The 22,802-nt window shown below is 45.7% G+C and overlaps 1 protein-coding gene across 1 annotated transcript in view; it reads left to right on the top strand.

Moving 5' to 3' along the window:
• The window catches only part of LOC141996272 (aryl hydrocarbon receptor-like), a 164,230-nt gene that overhangs the window by 97,149 nt on the left and 44,279 nt on the right, over positions 1–22,802 (top strand). Inside the window, exon 3 of the mRNA XM_074968256.1 lies at positions 20,582–20,700. Coding sequence (XP_074824357.1) covers positions 20,582–20,700 — 119 coding nt within the window. The remainder of the gene's footprint in view (positions 1–20,581; positions 20,701–22,802) is intronic.

Consider the following 22,802-nt stretch of genomic DNA (forward strand, 5'->3'; position numbering starts at 1 on the left):
CCTCCAGGTATTCGCAAATGGAGTGTTTTATACATTGCTGTAATAGCTTTCCAGGTATCAAAGTCAGGCTGGCTGGTCTGTAGTTTTCCAACTCCTCCTTTCTCCCCCTTTCTAAAGATGGGCACTACACTAGCCCTTCTCCAGTCTTCCACGATCTTTCCTGTCATCCATGAATTTGCAAATACTATTGCCAGTGAGTCTGAGATTCCTTCAGTACTCTCAGGTGAATAGCATCAGGCCCTGCTGATTTGAATTCATTCAAATTGGTCAGAAGATCTGACATGTTCTTTACTTATCCCGAGCTGCATCCCTTCCCCTTCATTGTCTATGATAACTTTTCTAGTCATCTGGTCATATGTTGTTTTTTGTGTGAAGACTGAGGCAGAGCTGCTCAATGCCTACTTTGCTTTTCTAACATCTTCTGTTACCAGCTCATCTTCTTCACAGAGCAGTGGACCATACCATCCCTGATCTTTCTTTTTTGTCTGACGTATTTGAAGAACCCTTTCTTGTTGTCTCTAACATTCCTAGCCAACTGTAACTCATTCTTTGCCTGGGCTTTCCTGATTTTGTCGCTACATGGACAAAATCCATGGAAGAATTAGGTAAAATTCTTCCACCATCTCATTCAAACATTTCAGCCTAGGAATTATTTGGGAGCTTCAACTGTTTGTGTTCACGAGTTATTGCTCACACTGTGTGATTAGTTATGTTGGTCACATGGTATTGTTCCTTTTCCCTGACTGGATGACTGAAATTGCTGTAAACAGGAGTATGGCTAGAACAAGTCACTTCCACTCTGAGCTTTCATGTGAATATGTATTAGGGCAAGTAACAAACCCACTTGTCTGACCTGGTCCATGAAGATTTGTTTGTTCAGACATACCACTGAAGTAGTTTCAAGAGTTTTTTGTTTGAATTGTCATCCCTCTGCCAAATGAGAGCAACGCCATAAGAATGGTCATGATGGGTCAGACCAATGGTCCATCTAGCCCAGTATCCTATCTGACAACACTGGCCAGTGCCAGGCGCTCTGGAGGGAATGAACAGAACAGGTAATCATGGAGTGATTCATCCACTCCCAAGTACTGACAATCAGAGGCTATGGGACACCCAGAGCATGGGGTTGCATCCATTTGACTAATAGCCACTGATGGACCTAGCCTCTATGAACGTATCTAATTCTTTTTTTAACCCCACTATACTTTTGACCTTCACAACTTCCCCTGGCAATGAGTTCTACAGGTTGACTGTGCATTGTATGAAGAAGTACTTCCTTATGTTTGTTTTAAACCTGCTGCCTAGTAATTTCATTAGGGGACCCCTGGTTCATGTGTTATGTGTAGGGGTAAATAACGTTTCCTTATTCACTTTCTCCACACCATTCATGATTTTATAGACCTCTTATCACATCCCCTCTTAGTTGTGTCTTTTCCAAGCTGAAAATTCTCAGTCTTTTTGATCTCTACTCAGATGGAAGCTGTGTATTCAAGGTGTGGGCATACCATGGATTTATGCCAGCATTATGATATTTTCTGTATTATTATTTATCCCTTTCCTAATTTCTAAAATTCTGTTAGCTTTTTTGACTGCTGCTGCACATTCAGCGGATGTTTTCAGAATAATATCCACAATGACCCCAAGATCTTTCTTGAGCGGTAATGGTAATTTAGATCCCTTCGTTTTCTATGGGATTGGGATAGTTGGGATTGTGGTTTCCAAAGTGCATTACTTTGCATTGATCAACATGGAATTTCATCGGCCATTTTGTTGCCCAGGTGCCCAGTTTTTGAGAACCCTTTGTAGCTCTTAATTAAATGCAGAGCAAACTTCAATCTTGAGTAATTTTGTACCATCTGTAAATTTTGCCACCTCACTGGTTACGCTTTTTTTCCAGATCATTTGTGAATATGTTGAACAGCATAGGTGCCAATACAGATTCCTGGGAGACACAGCTCCATTATAAAAATTGACCATGTATTCCTACCCTTTCTTTCCTGTCTTTTAATTAGTTATTGATCCATGAGAGGACCTTCCATCTTATCCCATGACTACTTACTTTGCTTAAGAGCCTTTGGTGAGGGACCTTGTCAAAGGCTTTCTGAAAGTCCACGTACACTATATCCACTGGTTCACGCTTGTCTGCATGTTTTGACCCCCCTAAAAGAATTCTAATAGATTGGTGAGGCATGATTTCCCTGTGTGTCTGTTCTCATTGTAGGAGAAATCAGTGATGTGAAGTCAAGTATATTTTTATTGTAACTTGTTTGTTTACACTATGTATACCATTTCTGGAACAGAGATGCTCCTAAACATCATGCAGGCAGTCCTCTGTTTCGGGAATCTCTGCCTGAACACCAATGCCTGAGTTCTCAGGGAGGAATACTGCCCCAATAATTGACTCTAGTTAGAAAGATTAAGGCAGAGGGAAAACTCTGTTGCTCTTTGCAACAGCTTCCCCACTGAAACTGCATCACAAAACTAACAATATATGATTTCTTTGAGGACTCTATGCTGTTCACACACAGAGAAAAGAAGTTCAGCCTGTAGAAGTATGTGTAACTGTTGTCATCTGGTGGCACCTTCCAGAAGAGGGTGACCAATTACAGAACAATTTCTTGTGATTGCCCAGATCTGCTTGGTACTCTGTCACTGTTGGAAATGAAATCTGGATTAAAGTGTAATATGGGCAAACTTCAAGGGTTGGAATTTTTGGTCTACAGTTGAATAAGATCCTCAAACTGCTTAAATTTCTTGAATCTGCAAAATTTATAGATTCCAAGGCCAGAAGGGACCATTGCAATCATAGAACTTCCCCCAAATAATTCCTAGGGCAGGTCTTTGAGAAAAACATCCAATCCTGATTTTAAAATTGTCAATGACTGAGAATCCACTATGATTCTTGGTAAATTGTTCAAATGGTTAATTACTTTCAGTGTTAAAAATGTATGCCTTATTGCCAGTCTGATTCTAGTTTCAACTTCCAGATATTGAATCATGTTACATCTTTCTCTGCTAGACTGAAGAGCCCATTATTAAATATTTGTTTCCCATATAGGTACTTATAGACTGTAATCTAGTGACTCCTTAACCTTCTCTTTGTTAAGCTAAATTGATTGAGCTCTTTGAATCTGTCAGTATATGGCATGTTTTCTAATCCTTTAAGTATTCTTATGGCTCTTCTCTGACACTGGACCCAGTATTCCAGCAGTGGTTGTACCAGAGCCAAATACAGCAGTCAAATCTCTTTACTCTTCCTGAAAAAGATTCCCCCAAATCTTTTTCAGAGTTGCTGCTTCCCAGGATATACCCCTCCCCCTTTGTGTATGTAGCACCTAAATTGCATTGCAGACTCCTAAGAACATCTTTCTAATAGTATTCGGGGATTTCATTATGCAGTGTAGGCTGGAACCTAGCCGTTCAGAGGTAGGCATAATTGCAAAATGTAGCTGGAAGTTTTCATCAAAATTTTCATAAGGAGCAAGTGAGCCAAACTCTTTTTTTTTTTTTTTTTTTTTAACCTCAAACTGTTTTTGGTTTAGGCTTGAGTGCAGGTTTAGGGAGATTCTTATTATCCCACCCCTAATTAATATTTGTCTTAGATCACAGGTGTAGTAAACTAGCTAGTTCTTCTGAAAATTATTGTCAATATCTGATCATGTGAGTCAAGGAACTAGAACAGCTACAGGTCTGCCAGTTATGGCATTAGAAATATGCAATATGGGTGAAAGGAGGATTAATATCACAAGGACTACTTAAAGTCAAAGGGCTCCCCTTACTGCATAGAATGCAGTGTGGCCTAATGGATAAAGCACTGGATTGGGACTGAGGAGACCTGGGTTCTAGTTTCATCTCTGACCCTGGCCTGCTGGATGACCATGGGTAAGTCACTGCTCTGTGCCTCAGTTCCCCAGCTCTTAAATGGAGATGATAATACTGACCTCTACTGTAAAGTGCTTTTGAGATCTGATAAGTGCTCCATAAGAGTTTGGTGGTATAATAATAATTCCCATCTTTTCTTTTAACTCCTAGAATGCTGAGTGGCCAGTGTTTTCCTATATTCGATGTCCTAGCTCAGCTACTTTCCATTCTGGTATCTAGCAGGATTGATGAAAATTACTATGGACGTGCCTAAGCGGCTGGTTTTTCAGAATTTCCTGATGGTAACTCTTAGCATAAAACAGTAAATGGCAGCTTCCCAGGACCCTGTAAAATGAAAGCTCTAGCAAAAGAGAGGAGCATATGGATCTCATCCAGATAGCAAGAGCTCTGGAGCAAGGGCCAGGCTAATAAAAGGAGCATTTTTACTGCGCCATTTGCAATTTGATTTTCAATTGCAGGCAGTTTTAAAACTGGAGCGAAATGAGATCAGGCGAGAACGGTGCCCTGCTGAAGGCATGTATTATTACTGTTTGTTTATTACATGACTGTTTATTATTTGTAGAACTGTAGCGCCTCCGAGCCTACAGTCCTGGACCACGACCCTGTTGTGCTAAGTGCTGTACAGACACTGGCTGAGATTTTCAAAGCCGCGGAAGGGATTTGGATGCTTAGGTCCCATTTTCTCATTCTTATAACCTTAACATGTCAAGCAGACCAAGAGGAGTTGGCTTCTGCAGGTAATTTCCTTGTGCCAAGAAATGATGAGCAATAGATCTCATTTCAGCTACATTCTGAAATGTCTGTCCATTTGAAACCTGCAAAAGAGGAAAAAAAACCCACCTTCACGTAATAGATTTTGTAATATTTTAGGGCATGTTTTTTTAAATCTAACACTCTTTTCATCCCCAGGGAAATCATGTTACCCCAAATTATATGGGGTTCCTTATGAACATTTATAGCAATGACTATATGTTGAAGGTGAGAATGTTTCATCCAAGAGAAAGGTGTTCCTAGCAGAATACAAATACAGTCCTACAGACAGCTCATCTCTCTCTGTTTTATTTTGTGACTCAGAGGATGCATGGCACATGGAGAATCTCTCTGAATGAAAATGTATGGAAATCTATGCACAGCTTCTGGGCTTCCATTCTCCGGGGGTTGGAGCTTGGCAAACCACCTGCTGTATTTTGATTTGAATTTTGTTTTCACCAAAGTGAGACTGATCTCCAGTGTGATTTTACTGGGGTGAGGATTAAGCCAGGAGGGCCGGCTCTACTGTTTTTGCCCCCCCAAGCAGTGCACTGAATTGCCGCCACCGCGAGCAGCTGAAGAGATGGGAATTGCCGCCGTGGGCGCTGAAGATAGAGGCTGCCGCAGAACACCCTCACGGCACACGGACTGCTGCCCCTTTCAGATTGACGCCCCAAGCACCTGCTTGGAATGCTGGTGCCTGGAGCCGGCCCTGTAAGCCAGGCAAAATAGCAGGACACCCTGTTTTTGTTAGTGGTTTCAATCTGAAACCCCCAGGAGATAGATTGGGTTTGCCTGAAATGGAGCCCAGGCTCAACAGGTTTTTGAACCTGGTCCATCTTTCAGGACTGTAGCTATATGCAAAAAAAAATTGGTACAGTGACTCACTATGGCAGTATCTGACCAGTTGCCTTGACACATGATTTCTGCTGGAAACAATCGTTCCAAGGTGAACCGATCCCTCGTGAGATCATTGACAGGATAGCTCAATGATTGATTGGGACGCTGATCGTGGTAACCAGATCTTTAAAGGTTTGGATCCAAATGTTCAGACGCTTCTCTGTACCTTCAACTGATACAGACCACGGAGTCCTCAGCACTGAGCTAGAAACTCTTCCTGCTTCCGGTCAGGCCAGAAAGTGTGGGAAAATGTCTGTCTTGCAGCTTTCCAGCACTTCTGGTCCATGCCAGGAACAGGAAACTTAGGCCCAACTGGAAAGAGATGCTGCCCAGGCTTCTGAACCTTAGTGGAGATTTGGATTCCTGATTCGGGCAATGGCAGGGATCAGTCGCTCTGGGGATCAGTTCTTTCATCTTAGCCAAAGTGGCTCATCCAGCCCTACAAACAAGTTGTGCTGTAGGACTAGCATGAGTTCCTTAGTTGGGGTTGGTCCTGCTTTGAGCAGCGGGTTGGACTAGATGACCTCCTGAGGTCCCTTCCAACCCTGATATTCTATGATTCTATCTGGGAGGCCTATTTGCAGGCAGCTCTTCCAGGTAAGCAGTAACAGAGAGCGTCTTACTCTATTGTTTCTTTTCTGGATCACTGAGTGCTGGGGACTGCTGGTGTTGCTCATACCGTTATCAGCACTAGCAGTCCAGTCGCAGTGTATTAGCAAGGGAGATGCCCCTGAAGACAGAGTTTTTAAATCAGTTTCTGTTCTTTCCCTTCCTCTTGCTGTTCACCTGTCCACCCCCACCCCTCCTTCCCCCTTCCCCAGAGTCTCTCCCCAGGGGCAGCGAAGGGCAGATTCTGAAATGCTGACTGTGAAACTTCTTGAAAGCTGGCTCTGCAGCCCTCCAAGTGAAATAGACAAATGCCAAACTGTGGCTCAAATTACCTGCCAGAGCAAAGTCAAATGCCACAGGCGGGGACCACTCTGACCGGGCTGCTGCTAGCTGAGATTTGCTTTTGGTGAGCAGCCAGTGAGCTGCCAGTTCAAGGGGGGAAATAGCTTTATTCAACTTCAGGCTCTGAATTCTGCATTCTGTATAAGCAGAGGGGATGAAATCCTGGCCCCATTAAAGTTGATGGCAAAATTCCCATGGACTTCAGCAGGGCCATCCCGGGTTCCATCCCTGGTATCTTTCAAGTGTCGCCCTGAGTCACACGCGTGATGGCTGTGGCAGCTAGAAATGGAAAGCTGCCAAGGTGCGCATCTGAAAGGAAACAGTCAGATGAAAACTGAAGTGTGATAAGATCAGTGAGGTCAGACTAGATAATTATAATGGCCCCCTTCTGGCCCTACAATCTATTAATCTATCTCCTGGCAAAGGCCTCTTGCCCTAGGTGGCCAAACGGGAATTTCCTGGCTGTGTGAGTTTCAGTGAGACCTTTCATGTTCTTTTACCATAGTCTTGGGTATGTGTTTAGGGTGACCAGATGCCCGGGCGAAAAGGGGACCTGACAATGTCCAGTCAGATCAACTGACTGGATACTCAAAGTCTGGTTACTGTGGGCAGGGGAAGTGGGGAGGAGCCGAGTCATCACCTGCACCATCCCCTACTCAGCCGGGGTTGCCTCCTACCTGCATCAGGCAGCTGCAGCTCCCAGATCCAGTTCTGCAGGTGAGTCCCTCCCGACCCAGGTAGGGGAGAGCAAGGGGAAAGAGTGAGTGACAGGAGGAGAGGGGAAGAGGAATGAATGGGGGTGGGGCCTTTGGGAAAGAGGTGGAGCAGGGGTGTGGCCTCAGGGGAGAAGAGGCACGGTGAGGGAGGTTCCAGCACTCCTGCTGGAGTGTCCATTTTTTAAATATTACAAAGTTGGCAACCCTATCTCTATTATACTGCAGAGCTTCACTTATCCATACTAAGAAGGCACGTGGACTGAGACAATACAAAGCTGTGAAGATTTACTTCTTTCCCAGCCCAGCGAGGAAACATGCCAACGATTGGCAGGAGTTGGTTTCCAATCAGCTACCACATGCCTCTAGGTCCAGGGGCTGTGAGACTGAATCCTTGTACCAGGGGACTGGAGGAGGCAGGGTGCCAAACAGGGAAATGAGGGAATGTAGAAATGAATGCCAGAACCCCTCGGTCTGTTCAAAGTGTGGGTTCCTGAGGAAAGCTGAGCCTGGACTGTTTGGGTTTTGATGGCATTCACTCTGCTGCCTTTCCGTGAGGCCTTTGAACAGAGCAACTTTGAGGAGAACAAATTAATTTTCTTTCCTCCTCTGGGAGCTACTTTAAATCTCATGTGCATTGTACAGAATACAGTGGGTGTATTGTTCCATCCTGCCCTGAGGGAAAATGACAGAACCTTTTATAAATCCTAGCGCGTTCTTTCATGTGCAGTCTGCGATTGGCCATTTCTAAGTGAAGAAATAATCCTTGCAACAAACATTCTTTGGTCCAAAGCAGCTGCTTGGGACATAATTCTTCAAAAGTAGCCATTGTGCTGGAGGTCTCTGTGCTAATGGAAAGTGGGTTAGATGTTCTGCCTGGGGATGCAGCTCCCTTGATTATCAGGTGTCCTGACTTGCCTGAAAGTGCACATGCGGAGTCATTGCTCTGAACCGTTTGGAGGCACAAGGACTCTCTTGTTCATAAGCCTTATTTTGGCTGCCACCTTTGGGCACACTGCTCTGTTTCAGTCACCAGCGGCACATGGCTCAGGGAGCTGAATTGTGCACGTCTTCAAAGTTAACCTTTCACCCCAGATGTTCAAGGGCAGGCCATTCTGACAGGAATTCCGTCTCCATGCTGAGGTAGCTTTGCACTGTGCCCTGCATCCTTAGGAAGTGTGGCTTCAGTGCCCATCTTCTGTGTCCTAACCAGCTCAAAGCAAGTTCAGCCACCTCATGTAGACAGGATTTTCTTATCACGGGGGGCATGAAGCCCCAAGGCAGGCACAGGATTGGATTTTAGCAGAGTTGCCGTGGGGAACTCCATTCAAAGGCGATCTTCCCCAGGGCACTAGAGGTCACTGTGTCAGTGATGAATGATGTACATTTTGCATTGATACAGGGTTACTTCAGCATCCTATTTAAATTTATTTAGAGGGCTTTCTTCACCAATTTGGCACTTGGGCATAAAATATATAAAGTTGATTAGGATTAATATTTTTATTTACTATAGTAAAATAAGTATCAAAATACCCTTCCTAAGCCATCAGGTGTAAGTAGGGCCCTACCAAATTCAGTCCATTTTGGTAAATTTCAGTCACAAGATTTAAAAAATCATAAATTTCATGGTTTCAGCTATTTAAATTTGAAATTTCATGGAATTGTAATTTTAAGGGGTCCTGATCCAAAAAGGAGTATGTGGGCAGGGTCGCAAGGTTACTGTGAGCGGGGGTTGTGATACTGCCACCCTTATTTCTGCCTCTGGAGAACAGTGGCTGCTGGCCAGGGGCCCAGCTCTGAAGGCAGAGCTGCTTCCAGCAGCAGCGCAGAAGGATGGCATGGTGTGGGATTGCCACCCTTACTTCTGCACTGCTGCCTTCAGACCTGGAGCTGGAAGAGGAGACTGCCTGAGACAGTGTCTGGACAGCTTGTCCGATGGGACTTTGTTATCCCAGAAGGGGGCACTCTTAGTTGCCCATGTACTTTATCTGTCCATTTGTGCAACACAAGTGAGTTGGGAAGTGTTTGGGGGGCAGCTGGGGATCAGAGTAAATGCTCAGAAGAAAGACCTGAAAGAAGAGGATGGAGTGCGGTTTTCAGAAGCAACTCGTCCTTGACTTGAGCTTGCTTCCATTGACCTCAGTGGGAGCAGAGTTAGGCCAATGCTGAGAGCTTGTGAATATCCAGTGAGCTGCCAGTGAGACTCACAGAGGCTGTGTCTACAATGAGGCCTGTCAGGAATTCTCCCATCATTGGCCTGGCAATCTTGGCCATGTGAGCGTAGACCAGCCACCTGCATTGTTACCCCCATGTCACCTGATTTTGCTCAGAGAAGGTCGAGACCAACAGGTAGTAAGATCACTGGTGGCCCATCTAACTAATGCTTGTACTGTTGCTAATACCCACGGAACTGCACTGGAGTGAGACCAGTGGTGGGAGAACTCCTTCAGACTCACAGCAGACATGACCCAGCCCAATCTTTGTTTGCATTCATAGGAGTAAAACATCAGCCTGAGTGGGGTTGGGGCTGGGAAAGAGGGCAGGACAGTAGGTCTCCTTGGTCCTGGCATGTGAGGAATTTTGGAACTGCAAGATTCAAAACACAGACAGGCCGAGACTGTAAAGGGGAACTGAGGAAACTCTCTTGATCTGGGAATTAAGAGCTAAGACTTTGCTGAGACTTGGAGTCTGGATTTGCTGGAGCTGTACTTGTCAATCAATCAAAGGATTCTCTGACTGCTGCATAGGAGCTGGGGTACTTAAATGTGAAATGGATTACCCTGAAACTTGAGATGCTGATTTTTTCCTTTTAACTAGGTCAGTTATTAAAGCTGACGGTGCCGTAACCACCTTGGAGATTTAGCTTCTACTAGAAAAGGCAATGCTAGTAACCCTAAGAGGCAGTCTGCAGTTGGCTATGTACAACATAAAGCCCCCAGGTTGTTAACCAGACAGTCACTGAATGAAAACAGTGCAGCTCTGTAAGGGACTCTTGTTGTTTCAACTTGCATGAAGCATCTGGGAGTTCCCAAAATAGCAGGCCTTCGGGAATTTCTTCCCATCAGCAGTGTTTTGTGTCACGGATGAACTTTCTGCAAATTCCACTTGGAGAGACTTAGGTCTCTTATTTTCTTTCACTATACAGCACTAATTCCATAACAGCTCTGCACTGCTGTTTGATCCTTGCTCATCACAACCAAGTGGTCTTCTCGTCCATCCTCCCCGTGGAAGGAAAAGGCCTGGATAGAGACCGTTGAATCATGGAAATCAATGAATGGCTACACAGGTGGTGTCGGAGAGAAGGCTTTGGATTCTTTGACCACGGGATGGTGCTCCAAGAAGGAGGAGTGCTAGGCAGAGACGGGCTCCACCTAACAAAGAGAGGGAAGAGCATCTTCGCAAGCAGGCTGGCTAACCTAGTAAGGAGGGCTTTAAACTAGGTTCACTGGGGGAAGGAGACCAAAGCCCTGAGGTAAGTGGGGAAGTGGGATACCGGGAGGAAGCAGGAGCGCGTGAGAGGGCAGGGCTCCTGCCTCATACTGAGAAAGAGGGACAATCAGCAAGTTATCTCAAGTGCCTATACACAAATGCAAGAAGCCTGGGAAACAAGCAGGGAGAACTGGAAGTCCTGGCACAGTCAAGGAATTATGATGTGATTGGAATAACAGAGACTTGGTGGGATAACTCACATGACTGGAGTATTGTCATGGATGGATATAAACTGTTCAGGAAGGACAGGCAGGGCAGAAAAGGTGGGGGAGTTGCATTGTATGTGAGCTCTGAGCAGTCATACTGCTCCCTTAAGTATGAAACTGCAGAAAAACCTGAGTGTCTCTGGATTAAGTTTAGAAGTGTGAGCAACAAGGGGGATGTCGTGGTGGGAGTCTGCTATAGACCACCGGACCAGGGGGATGAAGTGGACGAGGCTTTCTTCCGGCAACTAACGGAAGTTACTAGATCACAGGCCCTGGTTCTTATGGGAGATTTCAATCACCCTGATATCCGCTGGGAGAGCAATACAGCGGTGCACAGACAATCCAAGAAGTTCGGAAATTGTAGGGGACAATTTCCTGGTGCAAGTGCTGGAGGAATCAACTAGGGTCAGAGCTCTTCTTGACCTGCTGCTCACAAACCGGGAAGAATTAGTAGGGGAAGCAAAAGTGGATGGGAACCTGGGAGGCAGTGACCATGAGATGGTCGAGTTCAGGATCCTGACACAGGGAAGAAAGGAGAGCAGCAGAATATGGACCCTGGACTTCAGAAAAGCAGACTTTGACTCCCTCCGGGAACTGATGGGCAGGATCCCCTGGGAGAATAACATGAGGGGGAAAGGAGTCCAGGAGAGCTGGCTGTATTTTAAAGCATCCTTATTGAGGTTACAGGGACAAACCATCCCGATGTGTAGAAAGAATAGTAAATATGGCAGGCGACCAGCTTGGCTCAACAATGAAATCCTTGCTGATCTTGAACACAAAAAAGAAGCTTACAAGAAGTAGAAGATTATAAAAATATTGCTCAGGCATGCAGGAATGAAATCAGGAAGGCCAAATCACACCTGGAGTTGCAGCTAGCACGAGATGTTAAGAGTAGCAAGAAGGGTTTCTTCAGGTATGTTAGCAACAAGAAGAAAGTCAAGGAAAGTGTGGGCCCCTTACTGAATGAGGGAGGCAACTTATGACAGAGGATGTGGAAAAAGCGAATGTACTCAATGCTTTTTTTGCCTCTGTCTTCATGAACAAGGTCAGCTCCCAGACTACTGCACTGGGCAGCACAGCATGGGGAGGAGGTGACCAGCCCTCTCTCTGGAGAAAGAAGTGGTTTGGGACTATTTAGAAAAGCTGGATGAGCACAAGTCCATGGGGCCGGATGTGCTGCATGTGAGAGTGCTAAAGGAGTTGGCGGATGTGATTGCAGAGCCATTGGCCATTATCTTTGAAAACTCATGGCGATCGGGGGAAGTCTTGGATGACTGGAAAAAGGCTAATGTAGTGCCCGTCTTTAAAAAAGGGAAGAAGGAGGATCCTGGGAACTACAGGCCAGTCAGTCTCACCTCAGTCCCTGGAAAAATCATGGAGCAGGTCCTCAAGGAATCAATTCTGAAGCACTTAGAGGAGAGGAAAGTGATCAGGAACAGTCAGCATGGATTCACCAAGGGCAAGTCATGCCTGACTAATCTAATTGCCTTCTATGACAAGATAACTGTCTCTGTGGATGAGGGGAAAGTGGTGGATGTGTTGTTCCTTGACTTTAGCAAAGCTTTTGACACGGTCTCCCACAGTATTCCTGCCAGCAAGTTAAAGTAGTATGGGCTGGATGAATGGACTATAAGGTGGATAGAAAGTTGGCTAGATTGTCGGGCTCAACGGGTAGTGATCAATGGCTCCATGTCTAGTTGGCAGCCGGTGTCAAGTGGAGTGCCCAAAGGGTCAGTCCTGGGGCCGGTTTTGTTCAATATCTTCATAAATGATCTGGAGGATGGTGTGGATTGCACCCTCAGCAAGTTTGCAGATGACACTAAACTGGGAGGACAGGTAGATATGCTGGAGGGTAGGGATAGGATACAGAGGGACCTAGACAAATTAGAGGACTGGGCCAAAAGAAATCTGATGAGGTTCAACAAGGACAAGTGCAGAGTCCTCCATTTAAGACAGAAGAATCCCATGCACCGCTACAGACTAGGGACCGAATGGCTCTGCAGCAGTTCTGCAGAAAAGAACCTAGGGGTTACAGTGGACAAGAAGCTGGATATGAGTCAACAGTGTGCCCTTGTTGCCAAGAAGGCCAATGGCATTTTGGGCTGTATAAGTAGGGGTATTGCCAGCAGATCGAGGGACGTGATCGTTCCCCTCTATTCGACATTGGTGAGGCCTCATCTGGAGTACTGTGTCCAGTTTTGGGCCCCACACTGCAAGAAGGATATGGAAAAATTGGAAAACATCCAGCGGATGGCAACAAAAATGATTAGGCACTGGAACACGAGTTATGAGGAGAGGCTGAGGGAACTGGGATTGTTTAGTCTGCGGAAGAGAAGAATGAGGGGGGATTTGATAGCTGCTTTCAACTACCTGAAAGGGGGTTCCAAAGAGGATGGCTCTAGACTGTTCTCAGTGGTAGCAGATGACAGAACAAGGAGTAATGGTCTCAAGTTGCAGTGGGGGAGATTTAGGTTGGATATTAGGAAAAACTTTTGCACTAGGAGGGTGGTGAAACACTGGAATGCGTTACCTAGGGAGGTGGTGGAATCTCCTTCCCTAGAAGTTTTTAAGGTCAGGCTTGACAAAGCCCTGGCTGGGATGATTTAGTCGGGGATCGGTCCTGCTTTGAGCAGGGGGTTGGACTAGATGACCTCCTGAGGTCCTTTCCAACCCTGATATTCTATGAACCATATGCTGAATGGCAGCGTGGCACAGAATAAGAAAGCCAAGCCAAATGCATGCGAGCAAAGAGTTCTGGGCTTGGGGGGGCCCATGTTGGCCAGTCTCACTGTTACGTTTCTTCTGAGGGTCACTTCTTCCAAGAGTTTAGGATGTACTGACTTAGAGGCAGGTCTGGTCAGCCAAGTGCTGCCGCTGCTGACCAATGGACATCTGACCTCTGAGGGTTTGCAGTGACTCAGATGCTGTGGCTTGTTTATGCAAGACAGGCTGTGCATGGGCAACCAGATTTTTCAAAGGGGAAAAACTAGGCTTCCCTATAGTGGGGAGGTGGAAAGGGCCATGGGACAGTGGTTTTGGTGGCAGTCAGGGACAAATAACAAGTGGAGACATGCTGACTCCTTCCTCCTTCCCTTCCTGTCTTTTCTCCTTTACTGCACCAGCCTGCCTTGCTGTCTGTATTTAACCGCCTGCTTTCCCTTGCCATGGCTGTGCTGTTTGTAAGCCCACCTCTCCCAGATCTACCACAGGACAGAGCCAGCCTCTGACTCCAGCCAGGTTCACCTCTGGGAAGGGTTGGCTCAGCCTTGGGGGAAGTCGGTGGGAGACCTCGGGGTAAAGTGACATGTAACAGCCCTAGTGAAGGATAGGTCTGAAGGCCCACATCCACTCAGCCAGCCTGCTGTCAGTTTCACCAGGCAGTGACTCCCTCAGATGGCCAATCTGCAAACCAGCTGGGAGAAAACACTGGAGGGGGGGAGGGTTCCCAAACCTCCAGGAATCCCAAGACAGGCCCTGAAAAGAAGGGCCATGCCAGGTCTTCAGGGACTCGTAGTGACTGCCCTCTCCCACTCCTTCACACTCCCCAGTGTGGGTGGGGGGTGTGGCTGGAGTGCTCTGACTGTTCTGGGGGACACAACAACCATAGCAGCTCAGGGGAAAGCAGCGGGAAGTCAGATTTGCCTCCAAGTCTCTACAGTCTGGCATTGGTTAGGCAAGTGACTTCTGCTTTTCTGCTCAGCTCTGTTCTTTTAACCTCATCCTAGCAAACCACCTCCTCTCCACCCGTCTGGTGCAACATCTTGGACATGTAGACATGCACTTGTCTGTACAGCACCTAGCACACTGGGGTTTTGATTTTTGATTGGGGACTATGGTCCTATAAATCATGTGATCTTAAGGGCCTTCCCTCCCATCCCCTCAAAACTACTATGACCTTTACTTGTGACTGCAGCTGGAGGGAAGTCAGGAAAGGGAAAAAGCTGGTTCCTCAGAGTTGTGCTGAGAGATTGCTAAAACACGGGGAAAAACCAAGAAGATCCATAGCTTTTAAAGCAAGCAGGATGGGAAACAAATCAAATCTGCTGCTCTATTCTCAGGTCAGAAATCCAGGTAGCATTCTGAGGACCACCAGAGCTTCTCCAGCAAAATTCTCCAGCCTTCTTTCTTCTGCCAAGCACACGTGTCTCTTCCTCTTCTGCAGCAAAGGACCCAGAAATGCAGGTGCCTGAAATCTCTGCTTTTTAGTGGGTATTAAAGTGTCAGTGAAGAAATCCACAGAACATGCTTTGCCTTCTATTCCTTCACACACTGTATTCTTAGGGGCAATCTGGGCAGCAGTGGAATTGCAGTGGTCTGGTTTGAAAATGCTCTGACTTTCATAACCTTCTTTTGTGCTCCCACCATGAGATCATCATTTCTTTTCTAGCTCAGTTTTGTATTAAACTTAGATGTCCATCTTTCGTTTTAGTCATGTGCCCTGTAATCTACTGACGCCTGCTGCAAGTATATACTGTTACCTTCTAATCCAACTGCCTCGGATGCAAAGCAAGAGAGCACTGGCAGGCAGTCAGGAAATGGCACTTTTGTTTCTGTGGCAGAGATCAAAGCTAGTTCTATGCAATACACTCAGAATGTTCTGCCTTTTATTCACCCAGGCAGCTGCATGATCCTAGTTTGGAGATCGGTAAGGACATGGCTGCCAAGTTCTGCACAGCTCCATGTGTGTCATTCTATGCCAATTAGTCCATGAGACAATTTGCATAATTGTCAGTGATTTGCATGAAACCCTTGCATGAGCTTTGTGGTGTGGATTTAGCACTGGTGAAAGGCACTGGCTTCAGAGCCCTGATGAGTGAAGTTCTCTGTTTATCTACAAGGCAGCAGGATCGCAGGCTTCTCACGCACACTGGCCTGGCAGGACACCTAGTCATAAGAATAGCCATACTGGGTCAGACCAAAGGTCCATCTAGTTCAGTATCTTGTCTTCCAGAAGTGATGCTTCAGAGGGAATGAACAGAACAGGTGATCATCAAGTGATCACCATCCCCTGTCGCCTATTCCCAGCTTCTGGCAAACAGAGAGGCTAGGGTCACTTCAGAGCATCATTTTGCATCTCTGCCAAGCCTGGCTAATCACCATTGATAGACTTATCTAGTTCTTTTTTAACCGTGTTATAGTCTGGGCCTTCACAACATCCTCTGGCAAGGAATTCCACAAGTTGACTCTGCATTGTGTGAAGAAATACTTACTTTTGTTTGTTTTTTAAACCTGCAGCCTATTAATTTCATTTGATGACCCCTCATTTTTGTGTTAGAGAGTAAATAACACTTCCTTATTTACTTTCTCCACACCCCTCATGATTTTATAGACCTGTATCATATCCCCCCTTATTTGTCTCTTTTCCAAGCTGAAAAGTCCCAGTCTTATTAATAGCTCCTCATATGGAAGCTGTTCCATACCCCTAATCATTTTTGTTGCCCTTTTCTGTACCTTTTCCAATTCCACTGTATATTTTTTGAGATGGGGCAACCAGATCTGCACGCAGTATTCAAGATGTGGGCATACCATGGATAGAGGCAACATGATATTTTCTGTCTTATTATCTATCCCTTTCTTAATGATTCCCAACATTCTGTTTTGTTTTTTTGACTGCCGCTGCACATTGAGTGGATGATTTTGGAGAACTATCCACAATAACTCCCAGGTCTCTTTCTTGAGTGGTAACAGCTAATTTAGACCCCATCATTTTATATGTATTGTTGGGGTTGTTTTCCAATGTGCATTACTTTGCACCGTGCTGATCTGGGGGGCATTTTCTCTGGGGCTCAGAGCAGTAGCTCAGTGTCCAGGAGCAATTGTTGGTGCCTCTGCTTAGTCCACTATGTGTAGTAGTTAGTTTATAACACCTGGAGATGAGCCCCATGGTGCCCAGGCTCCTGACCACTTACTAGGTGGGAAAAATGTATGATCCCTGCTGAGCTGGGTTGGAGTTTAGCTACTGACCAAAAGTGAGAGTTTCTGCAGCATATTGGCAATGCCCAGTAGCAGCTAGCCCCCAGCAGCGCTAATGTGATACCTTCAGGAACAAGGCTTTCTTTCTTGAACAATAGGTGTATTTATGCTTGGAGCGGACACAGGCAGGCATCCACTGTGAGATGCCCTGGAGAGATTCAACTTCAAAGAGCAAAGCAAACTAGAACCACCCCCCACGAAGAAATTCCTCCCCAGTCTTATTTAGGAAAGGTTTCCCTGGGGCAGGATCATTCAAGGGGGGTGGGGAGCAGTGGATAGCTTGTGCCTCTTCTCATATACCCTTTGAGTGCCTAATCCTGGCACCTTATGCATGCAAACTCCCTGTGAAGTCAGGGAGGGTCTTGGTTGTGTTTTCATCACATGAGCAGGTTCCCATTGTCCCTAGTTGCTCTTTGCACCTGCAGCTAGCAGTAAGACTCACAAAAGCTGTTGCTAAGCTGGGGTGAGTGGGGTGAGCCAGACAATAAAGATCTTTCTCCTGTTCTTAGGCTCTGTACCTAAACAGAGCTCCACGAAGGTATTTAAACACAGCGAGAGATTCAGATCCGCACCCGGCAGCTAAGGACTGTGGAGATGCTGTGAGGTCTGGAAGAGAATTTCTCTGGCCTGGGCACCGTGTAGGACTGCCATAAGCAGCCTTACACTGCCACCTCACAAACTCCAGTGCAGGAGGTAGGCAGGCTAAGACAGGGCAGGTCAGTAGCACATGGCACTGTGCAGCTCTTGCTCTAACTTATGTCCAGGGCAGTTTCGGCCCTGGTGGATGCTAAGAATTAGACCCATAGTGCACTAGGCCAACCTCTCTTGCCTTTCTTTTTCATGGTATTCAATATCATTGGGCAATGTTTGACCTCTGGGTAAGATTCTTGCCCGTGTTTGAAAAGCAGTTCATTCTGGAGCTGTGATTGACCCAGACTAGGGCAAGTTTTTCAGCGTGATATGAAGTTCAGTGAAGTAGGCTTAAGCACAGCTAGAGCAGTCCATGAAAAATATCTAGATGGCAACGCAGTCACCATGCCAATCTGTGCGAACTTGAAACCATTGTTTCTTTTATCTCTTCCCATGTGGAAAGAGCTCACACAGAAATAACAAAGTTCACCACAGTCTACCTTGAGGGCCTGTAATTAATGAGAACTAGCAATGATGGGCGAATGAAATGAACAATGATCCAAATCCTCCCCCAAGCCACAAAAGTACCTTTGTTGGGTGGTATCATTTAATTATGCAATGCAGCCAGCCACAATGACGCCAGCTAGCAATGCTCAAAGGTGGGAACCTCTCGCAAAATAATGGGAGATCAAAGATCCTGTCTTTGCAGTGAAAGTGCAACTCCAAACAAAGGAACCGGGGATGCCAGCTTCCAGGGACCATGGTATTTCCTAGTGCAGCAAGCAAGCCTGCCAATGCAATGCACGGTGGTGGAGATGGGTGAACCAAGGAAAACAGCAATGTCAGGCAGTAGTAAAGAGAGAGCAAGGGGCACAGGAAGATGGAACCAATAGAATGTGCTTGTTGGTCTTAGGCAAATATGGCTCCCTACTGAGCTCTCACTCACAGTACCAAAGGTTGAGCCTGGGAAACTTATGAGGAAAGCCTAGGAATGGCACCAGTGATCTAGTAAATGGTACAGTGTTTGGTGGAGGTGTAACACTGATAGACCCCAGTCAGCGGCAGGCAGGATTGAACCTGGTACCTTTGTACATGAGCCTCTACTGCGTGAGCTAAAAGCTGTTAGCTAAGGCTGTAGCAGACTCTCTTTTTAATGTCTAAGTAGTCTCAGTACCACTGGAGGGGACAGAGCATCACACCCAGGAGGTGTGTGGGTTACAGAGGCGCCCTGCATTAGATGGGATCTAAAAGCAAATCCCAAGGGTATAACTCACTGGTGGTCATTAAAGATCTATTGTAACTATTTGAAAAGATTGCTTTGCTCAGAGTCCAGTTCTGGCACCTACATTCAACAAACTTAAAATTCTCTCCCACCGCACTCCGACCACTGTCTGTCTCTCAAACACACACTGAATAGGATACTCTTCCCTTTTCAGCCCAAACTGTAATGTACTGGTGTTGTGCACTATTAAAGAGCTGACACGTTCCACCTCTGGACTGGCTGCTATTCAATAGATGGTAGGTATGAAATACTACTCTTATTACTTCAGTAGCAGGTGAAGTAATCCCAGCACAGCTTGTAAAGCATGTTGGGATGAAAGGCACTTGTAGAGCTGCAGGTATTGATACGTATCATTTATACTTATAAGACCCAATTAATTTTAGATGCAGATTTTCCCTCATTGGACAGACATGAACATCCACTCCCAGAGACTGTGTCACTTAGCAGCCCACTGTTTCCTTTGATCCAGAACATGCTGATTGAGCCTTTGGTCCTATGGGAGCTCTAAGTGTATCAGAGATGAGCTTGATGCTTGTGCTTTGACTCCTCTGATGTACTCAGGAACAGTTGCAATACCAGTGTTGTCATTGCAGGCCACAGTGGCTCCCAGGATGCTTTGCACGCATTGGTTAATTCAGCCACACATCTAACCCTGTTAGCTAGGTAAATACTACACCCATTTTACAGGTGAGAATGCTAAATCACAGAAGAACTACATGATTTGCTCATGGCCACATGGGAAGTCTGTGGCAGAGCTGGGAATTGAACCCAGGTCTCCTAGCCTAGTGCTTTAAAAAGCAAACAAACTCCTTTTGAGTCACTCAGTGCAACATCTCTGTGTTCTGTAGGTATCGCTTCAGAGTTAGGCAGCTGGTGTACTGTGGCCATGGCTTATGTTCTAATCATCTCATTGCTAGCGTGCATTGAATCCACCTGTTTTCTCTCATCTTATATTTAAATTGGAAGCTCTTTGGGGCAAGGACTGGGAGGGGTGTACAGAGCCTAGCACAATAGGACCACTTGGCACTACCATAATATAAATGGTCATCTAAAGTCATCTTTGTGGTGTCCATCACAGCTTACAGTCTCTAGGAACCAGTCTACTTTATTTTACACTCTTCAGTAATAAGGTACTACAAAAGATGTGACCTAAATGCCTTCTGAAGATGGTGCCACGGTTCCACATTCCTAGCCCATCCTGCCAACATTTTTCTCACCCCAGTGAGCCCATCCCAGCTAGGCCTTTCTCAACAAACCTGATGTCTAAAGGTTCCTATAGTCACTGACCTGTAGTGGACTAAAAGCCATTAGAATCACCACCATAACTCCATAGGAAGCCAGGCTGAAACAGCTGTCCTACTGCCCCTCTCACTGGAAGCTCTGTAAGGTCCAATTAAAGTCAATGAGAGTTTACTGTCTAACTCCCATTTGTCTTGTCATGTTTTAGCTCTTCTGCTTCAGATCCTGGCTGGAACTCAGGTGGTAAAAGATGCTTGAACATGAGAAGGAGCAGGGAGGGGGTCTTTATGTCTTGGGCAGGGGATTGCTAGCTATCTGTGAAGCCCCCCGAGGCAGGCAGAGCCCAAAGCCTCTCTGCACCAGCTCTCCTTTCAGCTCCAGGTTTTGTGTTTCAGCTCCACCAGGTGTTTTCTGACCAGGATTAGTCAGGTTGGAAGCACCTGAAGCAGGCAGCATGATGCAGCTGAAAGAAAGTGAGGCCCCCAGATGTGAGAAATAAGGAAAAGAGTGGCGATGCCTTCACTGTTGGCTGATATCACTGTCCTCTCTCACCCTCTTCCTCACAGCCACTGTGCAGAGCAATAGCTGCCAACGAGGAGATCAGCCTGGGGTGCTTGGAGGGAATGGACAGATGAATCTGCAGATCAATGGGGAAATGTTCTCCGAAGGGGACATGCTGCTCCAGGTACTGTATTATATCCTAGCCCTCTGCGCCCAGAGTGCGAAGGGCAATTTGAAGCCCAGAAATATCCTGCACTTCAATTGATGGTGTGCAATGGATGAATGCACCGTAGCCAAGTCACGACTTTGAATCCTGCACTACTGATTAGCTGTGTGGGCATGGGCAGCCCATTCCCCTCCCTGTAAGCTGCCTCTGACGGGAGTCTAATGCAAGTGTTGTTTCTGAGTGCTGTGAGATTTTTGGGTCTGTCTTCGCCACAGGGCTAACTTGAGCTCTTACCCAGGTGTTGCTCCTGGCCCCCATCCTGTCCACACACAAAGCCCTCTCAACCAAGTGGGGTGGTGCTTTACACCCAAGCTTGCTGGCCTGTAGGCTAGAGGTTGGGGGCAGCTTGCATACTTGGCTGTGAGGAAGCAGGCTAAGTCACTCAGTGCTGGTAGTCCTCCAATGCCTTTTCCACAATTCCTCTTGTGTCCCCAGATGAACAGACAAGTTCTCCCAGAATTCACTGGGAAAGAATCCCGGAGCAGCTCAGTTACTGCATACCAAAAACCCAAGGGAAGCCTTAGTGACACACACAGGGAAGTGCAGCACTAGGGAGGATGCAGGAATGCCAGTGTGACTTTGCACCATGGTTGCTTTCACCTTGCCCAGGCCAACCCGGGTGCCAATCACCTGAGTTAACTCTGCAGTGAAGACACTCTTAATTAGTCTTTAAAGTGCTTGGAGCTCCTTGGATGACAGAGACTACTATATATAAGTATATCTGGATAATAACTAGGGCTGTCAATTAATCACAGTTAACTCATGTGATTAACTGAAAAATTAACTGTGATTAAAAAACGATTAATTGCACTGTTAAACAATAGAATACCAATTGAAATTTTAAATATTTGGAATGTTTTTTCTACATTTTCAAATATGTTGATTTCTAGTACAACACAGAATACAAAGTGTACACTGCTCACTTTATATTATTACAGATATTTGCACTGTAAAAATGATAAAATAGTATTTTTCAATTCACCTCATACAAGTACTGTACTGCAATCTTTTTATCATGAAAGTGTAACTTACAAATGTAGATTGTTTTGTTTTATGTAACAAAAACAAAGTCCACTCAGTCTTACTACTTGTTCAGGCAATCGCTAAGACAGAGAAGCTTGTTTACATTTATGGGAGATACTGCTAACTGCTTCTTATTTACAATGTCACCTGAAAGTGAGAACAGGCATTCGCATGGCACTTTTTTAGCTGGTGTTGCAAGGTATTTACATGCCAGATATGCTAACATCAGCATGGACGCATGTCTTTTGGAATGGTGGGTGAAGCATGAAAGGACATATGAATCTTTAGCGCATCTGGCACGTAAATATCTTGCAACGCCAGCTACAACAGTGCCATGTGAATGCCTGTTCTCTCTTTCAGGTGACATAAACAAGAAGTGGGCAGTATTATCTCCTGCAAATTGTAACCAAACTTGTTTGTCTGAGCAATTGGCTCAAGTAGGACTGAGGGACTTTATTTTTGAATGCAGTTTTTTTTTGTTCATAATTCTACATTTGTAAGTTCAACTTTCATGATAGAGATTGCACTACAATACTTGTATTAGGTGAACTGAAATATACTATTTCTTTTGTTTTTTTACAGTGCAAATATTTGTAATCAAAATAAATATAAAGTGAGCACTGTACAATTTGTATTCTTTCCTGATTCTGGATTCTAGTAGCTGATTCCCAGAGATTTGAGTCTGCAACTGCTTCAAACTAAAGGACTTAGTCCTGCTCCTGAGGTGGCAGAGGGTCATGCTTTCAGTGCTGACGGCCATAGGTTTGGACTCTGACGTCAGCCTGAATGTACATTCATCCAATCAGAGGGCACACACAATCCTATAAGTTACTGTATCTGACCAGTCACAGCTCACCAATAGAACTCCCATAATTGTTTGTGACGAATGAGACTTCAAGTGAGTGAAGTTAGAGGTGTAAGCTTTGGCTTAGCCTGTCAAGGAGACTTAGGCTCCTATGTCGCTTAGGCCTTGCAACACTGAGCAAAGTGATGCCAAAAATCTCTAAAAATCTGGGCTTTAGGACCCAACTTGATGC

Source organism: Natator depressus, chromosome 11 (assembly GCF_965152275.1).
Source record: "Natator depressus isolate rNatDep1 chromosome 11, rNatDep2.hap1, whole genome shotgun sequence".
In the NCBI taxonomy this organism is placed as follows: Eukaryota; Metazoa; Chordata; order Testudines; family Cheloniidae; genus Natator; species Natator depressus.